The sequence below is a fragment of the Ahaetulla prasina genome, chromosome 1 (assembly GCF_028640845.1).
Source record: "Ahaetulla prasina isolate Xishuangbanna chromosome 1, ASM2864084v1, whole genome shotgun sequence".
Classification (NCBI taxonomy): domain Eukaryota; kingdom Metazoa; phylum Chordata; class Lepidosauria; order Squamata; family Colubridae; genus Ahaetulla; species Ahaetulla prasina.
The window spans coordinates 33,994,609-34,009,300 of NC_080539.1; the positions used below are offsets into that span (position 1 = coordinate 33,994,609).

The 14,692-nt window shown below is 38.1% G+C and overlaps 1 protein-coding gene across 1 annotated transcript in view; it reads right to left on the bottom strand.

Moving 5' to 3' along the window:
• KIF13B (kinesin family member 13B) overlaps nt 1-14,692 on the bottom strand; it is a 161,062-nt gene that overhangs the window by 15,464 nt on the left and 130,906 nt on the right. Inside the window, exons 35-37 of the mRNA XM_058164468.1 lie at nt 14,511-14,564; nt 7,412-7,514; nt 6,606-6,739 (exon numbers count right to left, since the gene is read on the bottom strand). Of these exons, the coding sequence (XP_058020451.1) occupies nt 6,606-6,739; nt 7,412-7,514; nt 14,511-14,564 (291 nt within the window). The remainder of the gene's footprint in view (nt 1-6,605; nt 6,740-7,411; nt 7,515-14,510; nt 14,565-14,692) is intronic.

Sequence of the window (14,692 nt, forward strand, 5' to 3'; positions counted from 1 at the left end):
CACCCTTCCAAACAAAGTCTATTTCAAATGTCAAATGGGATGAGGAATTTTAAAAAAAAATATTTGTGAAAGGAATAACAAATTCAAATAATGAGATAAATATAGCATTTGAAAACAGAGATGACTGAATAGAATAAAAATCCATTTCACTTGGATTTCAGGCTAGGACTTTATATGGAGACAGATTTGAGATGGAGCCAGGGTGGAGGTGGTGAATTAATCCTTATGTTGATTGGTCTCTCACTGGCTTTTGATGCCATTGACCACAATATCCTTCTGGGCCAACTCTGGGGATTGGAAATAGGGAGCACTGTTTTACTGTGGTTCTCTTACATCTTCCAGAGCTGGTTCCAGTTGGTATTGGCTTGGAGGGGGTTACTTCCTAGACCCTCTGTGGGTGCCACAGGATCTGACTCTCTCTTTCTCTCCTCCTATTCAATGTCTACATGGAATTACTTGGTCAGATTATTCATTGGTTTGGGATTTGATATCATCAGTTGGCTGGTGATATCCAATTATATACTTTGATTCCAAGCCAGCCAGGTCAGCTGCTAAGATCCTATCCTAGTACCCAAAAGTTATGTAGGGTTGGATGAGGAGGAACCATCTCCAACTCAATCCTCCAAAGATTAAGTGGCTGTGCATGTTAGGGCCACTTAGATCTAGAGAATTCCATCTTTAACATTGCGTGGGTAGAACACTTCTTTCTTCCTAAACTTATAATTTTTCTTAAATGAGCAGATGGCAGCTATATCCAGGAAGGCCTTTGCAGAACTCCATCTGGTGGGACAGCTGTGCTTATCTGAGATCAGGATACCCTTTCCCTAGTCACTAACACCCTAGGCACATCACAGTTCAGTTACTACAATGTGCTTTACATGGGGCCGCCCTTGAAGACCACTTGAAACTACAACTAATCAGAATGCAGTGACACCGGCAGTGATAGCCATACCTCAGTATGTCATGCTTCATGAGTTGCAATGGTTATGGTTTGCTTCTAGGTATGATTCACTGGTCATAACTTATAAGTCTACATGGCATCATGCCTGGTTACTTGAGATATTGTTTATCTCCTGTGGAGTTGACCTGGCCAGTTCAATCTGACAGGATTGATAATCCTTTGATTAAGTAGCATTATATATCAGGAGCTATCAAGTATTTTCTCTATTGTAGTATTTGCCAAGTAAAATGAGGTTTCCTCTGAGATCCAGGTGGCTCTCACCAGAAGGTTCTCCCAAGCCCTGGGCTAGACGGACGTATAATATGTCTGTGACTGGATTTGCCCATCCTGATTATTCCTATGTTCTCTATTTAGATTATATATTGGTTGTGTTCTTTCTGTGCTGTGAACTGTCAGGTAACATATAAGTTAAATAAAGTAAATAAATAAACAAGTAATTAAAGTAGATTAAAAAGTTCCACTGCAGTATAAAAAGTTTATTTTTCATTGTAACCTAAAATTCAGTAATATAGTAGCAAAGTTTTAGAAAAGATTTTATTAAACAGCACAGTGAAAGAGAGAACAAAGCAAACACCCCTCCAGGACTGCAGTGCTTTTGTGTCAAATCCAATTTTTCTCCTGTGAGGAAGAGTGAGATCCCCACACCTTATCACTCTTGCCATCTTTTATCTTTATTTTTTTATAATATATTATATTATATAATATATAATATATAATATATATTATATAATATAATATATTTTTTTACTGATTTTCTTGTAATATCTTTGATTGTTATGAGCCATCCAGGATCATTGAGAGTTGGGTGGCATACAAGTTTACTACATCATCATCATCATCATCCCACCCCACCTCGCTCCAATTAAGGGTGAAGGTGGACTGTGAAGATTGATGGAGGCAAACTACTTTAATTCCCACACTTAAAACTATGTTAGAATCCTGAAAAAGTTTGAGCCATTTCACAGGTTTGGGGTGCTTTTAAAAGGATAGAATAGGAGTAGTTTAGTTTCCCAAGGCCTCCTGTTCCATTTTTACCTCACTTCTTGTAACAGTCCAAAAGGCCAGAATGCAAATTGGCACCCATGAGCTCTTAAAATGCTGCTTGCTTCTCTACCAGGAGATTCATCACTGCAATAATCCTATTGCCCTGCCTTCAGATTTTGTGCTTCTTTTGCTGAAAACTTTCTAATACACGCTGCAGTAGATTCTCAAGAATGAGCAGCAGCTGGTTGATTATGACAAGCCTGAAAATTTTGATTTTTGCAATCAGGCTTGGGTAGAATCCTCAACACTCTTTTCATTTTAGGAGTTGAACAGTTTCTCTGATGGCCAGTTTATGTATTCAGCACATTCAGTAGTGGCCAAAATTGTGGAAACCTTTTGGGAAAAGTGTATTTTTGAGGTTTGATGGCTAATAACACCACTTTTTTTTGGAGTTTCAAGATAATCATATTCCACTACTGGAATGGCCTGGGAATAGCCCAGACCTTAACCCAATTGAAAATTTACAGAGCCGACTAAAGAAACTTGTTAGTCAGAAGCGACCCAGCAATAAAACCCAGTTAATAGAAACAATCATTCAATCTTGGTTTCACATTATAACAGCTGCAGAACTAACTTGCTTCACTCCATGGGAAGACGTTGTAAGGCTGTAATTCATGCTAAAGATTACCCACTAAGTATTAACTGATGTGATCATTTTTGTATATCTCGTTTTTTCTATGGTGGTAATTTTTGTATATCTCATTTTTAATATGTTTCACTTTTCTTCTTTATACTGTAACTGCTATTCTAATAGAAAACCTTTCATAAAAGTTATTGCATTACATTCTTGATTAAATTATCTTTCCATTGATATATAATTTTATGGTACTACTCAAAAAGAAGTGGTGTTATTAGCTAGTTTTAGAAAATACACTTTTCCCAAAAGGTTTCCACAATTTTGGCCACTACTGTATGATGACTTTCCGTATCTATCATCCTTATTATCTAAAATATTCTTTGCATGTAGACAATGAGCAAGTCAAGGAAAGCATACAGTTTAACATGATTTCCTGATAGCTATTATCCCACATGCAGAGAAGATTCCTTTTCCCACCACCATCATCCAAGACAATTTTTATATATAACTTTTTTGGATTAGGAGTGATGCAAGAGACCAGATTAGCGAACGAGATTCCACAGGAAATGCTGCTATCATCATGATCATCATTATCTTATGGTGACTGAGTATAATTGTCCTCTATTATAGGCCCAAGTAAAGCCAACAGAATACGTTCCATTCCACCACCAGCACTATTTAAACTTATTGATAACACTTAAGCACCCAGCACTTTCATCTAATGTGATTTATGGAAACATCAGTTCCAGCAACAATAGTAAAATTTATGATGAGCACTTAGTGCATTTGTGTATTGCCAAGTAGAAAATGCACTTCTATTTTTAAGCTATGATTCTATTCCTCATCCCTCAGCTTCACTCCGATAATCCTCACAAGATAAGGTGGTAAAGAAAATGCTAGTGATTATAGTAGAAATGGGAATTTGCAACTATGAGGTAAGGAGAGTATTTATATCTGGATGCTTAGGAATCTTTGGTGGACATACTTTAGGAAGCCTTATACTCAACTCACTTTGGAAAATGGATAAAACCATGAATTGTTAAGAAGCAAACTAGCACCTGAGAATGAACTTCCAAGTCCAGAATTTTATTTCTGAGGAAATTATCTTACATTTTATTGCTTTCTCATCTGAAGCTAACCTTTTAAAATCCCAAGGGACCACACTGACTTGAAATTGGGGATTATATTTCCAAGAAGTCTGGCTGACACCTGCTCAGATATGTTACAGTCATATCCACAGTGGAAGATGGCTAAAGGAAAATCATTAATGGTCTTATACCACCTTCCAAATTTAAGTATCCTCTTCTTGCCAGATGTTCCCCCCCCCAAAAAAAAAAAGGTTTGTTATTTTATTGTTTAAGGTGCCTAGTTCAGATGAAAATGAAGAGAACATGAAAAACTCAATGTAAGGTCTAAATGTTTTTAAAGCAGATATACTTTATAGTTGCTATGCATGAACTGTCCCTTATGGATGTTGCAGATGCTGTTTATCATTTGGATTTATGGATCTGAAACCTTAAACTGTAGATACTGAAAGGCCCGTGATGATAAATATATATCAGTATTAGCCCCACTAGGTAGATCAGACAGAAACTCTACAGGAAGACCAGGACTACATTTTACTGAAATTGTCAATAATAATGAAATCTTGTAAGTCTGATAGTGCCCTACTTCCCCTCCTTCTCCTTATACTCCAGTGAATCAGGAATGCATTTGCATTGTCTCCCAGGATTTAAACAAAAGTGTAACTTCAAACTAACAGGAGGGAAGTTTGAAAGTAATATTAGAAAGTATTACTTCACAGAAAGAGTAGTGGAAACTTGGAACCAAATTCCAGCTTGATAGTGGATCAATCATCACTAACTGAATTTAAACATGTGTGGGATAAACACATGTCCATCATTCAACAATTTTTTAAAAAAAACCCAGAAAAATAATAATTAAAAATAATAAATATATAAATTAAAACAGCAACAACAAAAAAACCCTCAAAGGGCAGACCACCAGGTCTTTTTCTGCTGTCAGTTTTCTAAATTTCTATGTTTGACTAGATAATGGTTTTTGTATATTTCTGTCAAGATCACCTCCCTCTCTTTATTTAGCAAATTTTCTAAAAATTTAATTGCAAGTTATTGCAACTCTATGAAGAATCAAAAGAGAAGCTGAAACGTTTTACACTTAAAAAGACATTTTTTTCTTTTCAAAAGAGTTTTAAGGAATGAATATTGCCTATGAATGCTTCAATTCTGTGAAGCAACAAATCTGAAAAGCCAAAGTAGATAATTTTTTGCTAGCCAAGAGCCACATTTAATACGTTTATAGAAAATGATGGGACCACATCATAGGCATGTAGAGGGAGAAAACTGGGGGGGGGGGTTTGCTTTATATGTTAACTATGATCTGCTTGCTTTACAGATTGTGTTTCTGTTTTCATGACTTCCACATTCAAATGGTAAGCAACTGTGCTTCCAATTTTCAGGAATCATGTTTTAAGATGGCTTCAAGAATTGCAAACAGATGAGCTGAAGCTACATGTTCCGTATCACTCCTGTAAATGAAAGTATTAATTCTAAAGCATTTATGGACCAAGTTTGTGAAGAGATGACAAAACTTTTAATATCCTTATCATTTTCTCCAATTTTCTATAAAACAGTATGAATTTTTTTTCTTGAGAAATGAAGACCGTTTTTGTGATGCTCTTCTGAATTACTATTTCCTGAAGGTCAGCTCAGAACTCGTGCTTGACTGCTATAATTTGAAATTCATACTGGAGAGCTGGGGCTCTGAACTGTCCTAATTGAGGTTTTTTTTCAGCTTTCTAAAATAGCTACTACATATGCTGGTTTGACAACTCTTAAAGCCATGTTTGCAAGTCTAATACAATTAAAGATTATACTGAAATGCCACTGCTTCAAATGTCTCTTTCTTTCTCTTTCAAAGGCAAGACACAAAGGGAATAAACATATATATTTATGTTTAAGCTCACTGCAATTTCAGGTTTGCCTTTTTATTATACTTCAGCTTAGGAGCAAACCAGCATGAAAAATGAGCCCATCTAGAATATTCGTACAAACAAAAGCAAACAAAATGTGCATAACAGAAATGTCAGCTAAGTCACTTGAATACCCCAGGAGCTTGCTGGGGACATTCAAAAGACCAGTGATTGCACTAAAAGAAAACTCGATCTAAACAGGGAAAATCAATTTGACCCTCAGTGTTATGTTTTAGACATTAACCTATCACCTTTAATCACACTGATAATGCAATACAAGGATGGCTTCTAAATCAATCTCTTCTAAGGATGACTTCTAAAACAATCACATTATTCCCCTCTTAAAAGGTTCAGCTACTCTTTCTGTGGCTTGTTTTGTAGTTTGTGAGTAACTTTTTATGGATGGCTCTACTCCAAGTTATTATGCACAAACTAAGATATTTATTATTCCAAAGATGCTGATAATATTTCAGTAGCTTTTAAATCTTTATTAATTGATGGAACCATATCTTAGTTTTCTTCCAATGACTTCTTTTTCTTACACTTCCCCCATTGTTAGAGATCCAAAGAGATCCTTACATATTTTGATCAGTGAGTGGAATCAGCCTGAAACAATTCAATGCATAGTTTGTGATTCTGAACTAGATTTTCTAAAATGATACTTTTCAGATGTGTTCAGATTACAATTCTCAAAACACAACAGTAGTGTCATAAGATCCAGAAGGGCACCAGGCTGGAGAAGCCAAAAACTGTAGTACCTCACGAAACTGAAGTACCAACTACAATCTATTGAGTCATTAGGAACCAATTTTGGTGAATTAGACTGTGTTTTGCTTCCCAAATTTGTACACTGTACTGAAATGTACACCACGGAATATGACATGGTAAGTTGTTGGTTTTTTTTTTAAAAAACACCACTGCGGTTGAACAATCGTTTGCTAGCCTCAGGAATCCATTCTAAACTCCATTCACTGGTGAACAAGTTCATTTTTATTCTTGCCTGCAACCCTCTAAATAGGATGCTCTTGTACCTGCTGTGCAAGGAGAGAAGTCTGCCTGCCCTTTTTTTCATCTCTAACAGGAAACAGAGATTTGAGCAGCTTTGGCATCTGAGGCACGAGGGACTTTACAGGATTCAAGTAAGAGGCAGCCAGGCTACTGAGTCCTGAACAAGACACATAAACAAACAAATTCACAATGCTGCTACCTGTCTCTTGATCAGCCACAATATTACTGAAGTCTACTTTGAACCATTTCTAAATGTATGAGCTGGCTTTGCTTAATGTTAAATTTGGCTGCCAAGAAAAAAACCAAGCAATTTCCTTCCATTGTTTTGGTGGAAAAAAATAAATAAATTCTGTGCAAGTCTTTCCGTCAAAGGGAACCCTGGCCTTGCTCATGATATTAAATCATGACCGTCTATCCAATGTGGTGCACATTCACCAAAAAATTTAGAAACTGTTTCAAAGGTATGGCCCTTATTTGCTGAAAAGGATCTTATACTCCTATAAGATAAGAGCTGCTGTGGCACAGTGGTTAGAGTGCAATACTGCAGGCTACTTCTGCTCATCACTGGCTGCCAACAGTTGGCAGATCGAATCTCACCAGGCTCAAGGTTGACTCAGCCTTCCATCCTTCCAGGTGAGTAAAATGAGGACACAGATTGTTGGGGGCAATATGCTGATTCTGTAAACCATTTAGAGAGGGCTGTAAAGCACTGTGAAGCAGTATATAAGTCTAAGTGCTATTGCTATTGCTATATAAAACCAGGGGAGGGAGGAGGAATCTACAGCTGCAGTGGCTTGTTCACTTCACTGATTTGCTCTAAAGTTTTTACCTTGGTCTGTAGAACCATTTTGTTGAGCTGAACCATGGAGATTTGCACTGGATCTGGACTCTGTTGAAATCTGAGAAATATCTTGCTGGCTTTCCCATCGACTCTGGAATTATTAATATATATATATGTATGTATTTGTACAATGATCACATTGAAAGTAGCAACCACTCAAACAATTTGAAAAATGCTGAAACATACAGTAAAACAAGCACAGAAAGCTATTAATATCCCATGCTGCAGAAGAAAGGCACAGACCCATTTCATGCTTTTCTGAGACATAGGTTAAGATCTAAAAGGCCCCGTTGTAAACTGTAGCCAAATCTAAGCAGATCAGGGCTTGAATGGAAGACATCTGGCAATATTATTTATAGAACATTGAGTTTACCTACGTGAATGCAATAATTAGGTAGGTGTGTCAGTTTTCCCCATTGACCTTCAATGGACCTTGACTCACAGAACTTTGAGCTATCAACATGTTGGCTAGGGAATTCTGGGCATTGATATTTACACATCCAGAGGAAGCATTGCTTCAGAAAGATTAGCAAAGTTAATTGTGCTATACTTCTTCCTATGTGGTGTTTCCCTAAGAGAATAGACCCATACCAGAAGTTCTTAGGGCTTTATGTCCTGAGAAAAGTACAATTTCTTGTCATTTAATATTCTGATGGAGCTGCACTATTCAGATTGAGGATGAAAAGTGCAATGAGGATGAACATCTAGTACTCTCTTGAGCCGTGTGTCAGAACTAAGATTCAGGGCATGATTAACAGAGAGACCGAACTTACAAACTAGCCCCTGATAGAACCTCTTGTCCTTCGTTATTAATTTATAGTTGTTGGCATAAAATGGGCACTCCAAAGAAGCATTTAATAAGACAGCCTCTGTCTGTACAATTGCAATCAATGGAAAAAGCATCTGTAACAGTTGGTACACCTGCACTAGAATGCTAAAGGAGCTACTGAGTTGGCAAGCATTCATTCTGAAAAAGGGACTATCTCAAAGTCTATGCAAAGTCTGTGGAATTTAATTTAACTACTAGGTTGTCAATCGAAAGGTCAGCAGTTCAGCGGTTCGAATCCCTAGTGCTGCATAATGGGGTGAGCTCCCGTTATTTGTCCCAGCTTCTGCCAACCTAGTAGTTCGAAAGCACATAAAAAATGCAAGTAAAAAACTAGGGACCACCTTTGGTGGGAAGGTAACAGCGTTCCGTGCACCTTTGGCAGTTAGTCATTCCGGGCACATGACCACGGAGACGTCTTCGGACAGTGCTGGCTCTTCGGCTTTGAAACAGAGATGAGCACTCCCTAGTGTCGGGAACAACTAGCACATATGTGTGAGGGGAATCTTTACCTTTTTAAGTAATGAACCCTAGACAACTGTTGTGGCTTTTGCAAGTGAATCACACAAAAGAAAGAGGAAAAATACAATGCAAGAAATTTCTGACTACTGCACAATGGCAATCAACCGAAATTATTTTATTGCAATGCAGCCACAACATTCTACTACGAATGAAGTTGGTTGTTCAACAAGTGGTGGGTACCAAGACCAACGCTTGATGATATCTGAACAACCCACTTTCAGTTCTTACAAAAGTCAATGCTCTTTATGATTCAACCTGCCAAGGTTTTGTCCATATTCTCTCTTCCTCTGAAGCAGAGAAGAGAGAGAGAAGGATGGCTATGTTTTCCACAAAAAGTAAAAGGAAAGAACTTATTCATTACTTGTCTGGAGAAATGTTTGCCAAATGACTGGGCACCAAGGTCAGACTTCATTAAACTAATTCTCATCAGTCCATTTAAGAACATCATGCTCTCAGTCTCACATTGGGACAAAGTCATTACGGATATACCTTGGCATCTTCCAAATAAGCCTTATAATTCTCTGCCCTCTTCCTACAAAACCCCACCATCTGTTTTTCATCCCTTTTATAGAATGGCCCCTATTATGCAGCTCAGAGAAGATTTCCTACACGGTCCATCCACCACTCTGGGAAACAGGATGCTTCTTTAACTGGATCTTGGTCTGCTCCAGCAAAGCAACTTACTAGAGGGATCCCTAACCTGAGGGGGAAAAAATGAAGCAACAACTAGGCTTGCTCAAATTGAATTGTGGGCAAAACAAAGTATCCATTTAAATGGAGGTCCACTGAATCCCAGCATACTAAAAAACAGAGACAAAAGCAGAGACATCAACCTGCCAACAAAAGTGCCTATAGTCAAGGCAATGATGTTCCCAGTTACAATGTATGGCTGTGAAAGTTGGACCATAAGGAAGGCTGAGCGCCAAAGAATTGAGGCCTTTGCACTATGGTGCTGGAGAAGACTCCTGCGAGTCCCTTGGATCAAACCGGTCAGTCCTAGAGATCAACCCTGACTGCTCTTTAGAAGGCCAGATCCTGAAGAGAAAACTCAAATACTTTGGCCACCTAATGAGAAGGAAGGACTCCCTGGAGAAGAGCCTAATGCTGGGAAAGATTGAGGGCAAAAGAAGAACGGGACGACAGAGAATGAGGTGGCTGGATGGAGTCATTGAAGCAGTAGGTGTGAGCTTAAATGGACTCCAGAGGATGGTAGAGGACAGGAAGGCCTGGAGGAACATTGTCCATGGGGTTGCGATGGGTCGGACACGACTTTGCAACTAACAACAACAACCACTGAATCCACTCATTCTGAAAACATTTTTTGCATTATTCTGCCATGAAAATTAAATTTTATCAACCAGAATATTAAAAAAATGGCAAATCCAGTACTATGAATTCTATTTTTTAAAAACATTCAGTAACTTATTACTTATTTTCATACTGCTGCCCACCTCACAATGGATGGCAAACAACACCTAAAGACAATGAAAACAACATTAACAAACAGTAAAACCCACAGTGGTTGTTGAGGGTATGCTATATTTGTTAAATTCTGGCCACCACATACATTTTCCCTTACCATAAGCAGGAGTGTTAAACCTCGTCACGCACAGGCCACACCCACCCCAGTTCCATGAAAGAGAAAACGTTGCAATTCATCACAGGACAGCAGTGTGTGAGTTTGACACACGTGCCATAAAGCATCCTTAGCTTTCCCTTTGGTCATCAATAGTAACAGAAAATAAATCAGGATTTTATTTGATCTGCGCAACTCTTTCTACTTTCACTGTCTTGAATTCTGCATGGCTAACCAGTTCATTTTGACATAACTGCTTACAGCTGGTGATCAACTAAATAAAGGCCACCCTTTACTCATACAAAGTAGGCAATGGAAACTCAGTAAAAGTCCTGGGAATCCATGCCAGTCTGGGAAAGAAGGTATGTTCCATCATCTGATAATTCAATGGCTTGCAAAAATTTGCAAGTTATATCACTATAACATGGCTAAACCAGATAACTATAGTTTCTGCTGTACAGTGGTACTAACCTTGAATTAAGCCTTCCTTGAAACACACTGGAAGGAGTTAGAAAACAGATGTATATGCTACTGCACTATATAATCTGACACATCATAGACTTATGATGTATGATTGCACCACTGAAGGACTGGATGAATAAAAATCACCTCCTTGTGGATTGCGTTTCAAGCTAGCCATCTACTAAAGTCATTCTAACACTTCAATGTGTGCTGAATGCCATCTACAGGAATGCATAAATCCAAACTGGATTTATGGACAGAACAGTTCAGGAGCAGCCAATTTGGCCAAGCAAACTAATCTCACATTGCAGGCTCCCTAAGGTAGGTTACACTTACCAGACCAACTGGAATAGATCGGCTGTAAATTCAATAGAAGTTAAAAAAAGGTACACTACTTCATTCTACAGTGATGTAATTTCTGAAATTCACTGACGTGGGAATGATTATAAGCTTAAATGGCTTCTCTTTCTTTTGCACACTGTCTTGAGCATATCAAAAGATAGCAAATAAATTATTTGAATAAATAAACAAATTAACCAGATGTATGGAGAATCGGTACTCTGGCCACCTAATGAGAAGGAAGGACTCACTGGAGAAGAGCCTAATGCTGGGAAAGATTGAGGGCAAAAGAATAAAGGGATGACAGAGAACGAGGTGGCTGGATGGAGTCACTGAAGCAGTAGGTGTGAGCTTAAATGGACTCCAGAGGATGGTAGAGGACAGGAAGGCCTGGAGAAACATTGTCCATAGGATCGTGATGGGTCGGACACGACTTCGCAACTAACAACAACAACAAATGGAGAATTGGTATATAACCCAGAAACACCAAGTCTTGTGCCATCTTAAAAGATTTACAAATGCATTATTGGATGGATGTCCACAGAACATAGTCCATGAACATTCTGTTGAATGCCTGTTATATAGTCTTATGATAGAATATCCAGAAAAGAATCCATCAAATTACACTCCATACATGTAATAAAGAGGACTGTCATCCATAAAGGGCTTTGCTGATAACATTTGTTAGTTTTTCTGCTGTTGGTGCTGCAAAATACTAAGATAACCACCACCCTGGTTTTCATTCTTAGTTGTTCTAGTGCACTGGCTATCGGGGCAATTCATGGGAGAAATATTTCCTTTCAGGCCCTGCTTGTGCTGTTTCTATAAAAATCTGTCTGGCCACTATTAGAACCAGGATGCCATACCTCTGGTCTGATCCAGCAGTCTTCATGTACATTACAACATGCATACAATTGAATGAGTTCATGCTAATTCTCCATTCTCCATTTATTCCATCCGCCTGTCAGTAAAGTTTAGATTGTAAACTCCTTGACGAACAGCTAACTTTTTGGATTTAAATAAATTTATGCTTCTCATACATTGATGACTCTATAACAGTGTAGGCTATTTATAGACACATTTCAGACCTCTCCAACTGCTCAGATAAAGCAGGTAAGCTCTCCGTTTCCAAAGCAAGGCCACTTCCAGACCAAGATTGCATACCACCACATTTAGAAATATATTACCTTTATGCTAGGTTAATGAAGCAAAGAGGAAAAAAGGAAGCACAGTGGCAGCAAATCCAAAGCAGAGTGTTAGGATTAGAGTTAGGTCACAGAAGACCATGGAAAAGCACTCCAGAAAGGGATACTTCGTTTATCCTGTTCATTAGATGAATCTAATGAATTTTTTACCTCTGCCACGACCTTGGGAAACTGATACAACACATGCAATGAGGGATGGATATCGTTGAAGGATTAAGAAACAAACAGACGCATAAAAAAAAGGAAAGAAAAACAATAAACATTTAGATTATGAATTATTCTTCCTGCTGAAAATGCTGTTGTTTCAAGGACTCTTGAACTATTTGTGGATTCTCTGGAATTCAGCAGCCAACTGCAAACACTAGGAAACAGGAAAGTATCTATAGATGACCAAAAGTATAAATACTCCTACTTGGCCATGACTTCCCCTTCAAAAAATTTACCTGCTTTTTTCAAACTGGGAACCCTCATTCATACAACAAACTTTCAAATCTCAACATGCATGTTGACCTATGCTTAGTTCATAAGCATAGTTCATAAGATTATTTACCAAAATGTTCTACTGTAAATGAGTACTTTAATTTCAACCATAATAACACAAGGGCTATCAATAGATTTAAACTCAATGTAATTCGCTCTAATCTTAATTGTAGGGAATATGACTTTTGCAATAGAGTAGTAAATGTCTGGAACACTCTACCTGATCCTGTTGTTAGTCTCTCTAATCCCCATACCTTTCACTGCAACTGTCTACAGTGGACCTTTCATGTTTCTTAAGAGGTCCCTAAAGGGGCGTGCATAAACACACCAGCATGCCTACCGTCCCTGTCCTACTGTTCCCAATTATATGTAATCATTCTATGTGTTTATGGCTATTTTTTGCCTATTTATATCCTTTTTTGTGCCAATTTTTTTCATGTGTCCATGTCTATGTCTATACTGTTACTTGTTGCCTTGTTCTTGTTGACAAATAAATAAATAAATAAATAAATAAAATAAATAAATAAATAAACAAACAAACATCTTCCACATGGGCCTTGGCTCAGAATAGAACCAAGCCCCTGCCATGATATTAAAGGGATCACATAACAACTCTGGGCCAACAGTGGACTTGATCACGTGTCCCATTAGAAGACTGATCGAAAATTTATGCCCAAAGAGATAGCTGAAAATTAGGAAAGTTATAATTCCTTTCATCATTACAATACTCATACTTTTTTTTTAAAAAAAGAATCTACTCTTTAAAAAAAGAAAAAAAGAGAAAGAGAAGGGAAAAAAAAGAAATGAAAAGTAGAAATGTGGACGCCTGTAGTGGTGGCAGTTGGCTGAGGCTGCTGAAGGCCCCAGGGCTCTATTTCAAGCCAAGTCTTGGTGATGCTGCTGAGTGCTGCTGCACCGGGTAGCCTAGATTAGGGAGGACATAGGCAGATGTGGGAAGGTGGGCAGCATTCCTCAGTTGCCGTAGTGGTGCTAGGCCTGAAGTTGAGGCTTGGGGCAGTGACGGCTGGCTGAGAGGGCTGAGAGGCCCAGGTCTCTACTTTAGGCCCTGACACAGGCCTGGTGTTGCTGCCAACGAATGCCACATTGCAAGGCTAGTAGGCTGAGGTTGCTACAGCTTTGCACCACACTGCACCAAACACATATATACACACCCCAGCTTGTGTATGGCTTGTGTATGTGGCCTACACTGGGGTCCCATTTCCTGAGGCACACCTTACATTCCTCTTAACAACCTATGTGACCACTTAATGACTGCAACTGGAAGTACCGGGATTGCAGTTGTTGAGCAAAGCATTTCATTTAATGATCAACTTTGCTCAACGGCTAAGATTCTGGATTCAATTGTGGTTGTAAATTAAGATTATACTACCTGTATAATCTAAATTAATACCACATAACACAATTAATTGATATAGTTTTGATTCTTAAGAGTGATTTGGGTATAAAACCATAGACAGAAAATAAATTATGTATTTTAACAATCACATCTTATATCTTAGTTAAAACAAACACCTCAGTTTAGAACTCATAATAGTTTAAAAATAGCTAAACCAATTTTCAAAATCAATTTTCCCAAATAGTTAAATTCCTATTTTTCTGAAAAAGTACAACCTCTTAAACACAATAAAGAAATTCACTAACAAACTGAATGCTTACTTTGTAAGAAGCAAGGCTGTATGATGGATTTAGATCTTGGCGGCTACCCGATAGCTGAAAGAGTAACAATAAAATTGTGACTTTCAAATGGAACCTTCAGTCTTCAAGACTTACAGCAAACATAGAGGCCAACAGCACACCAGACTGTGCCTTCAGTAGGACCTCAATATGGTGTTACCAGA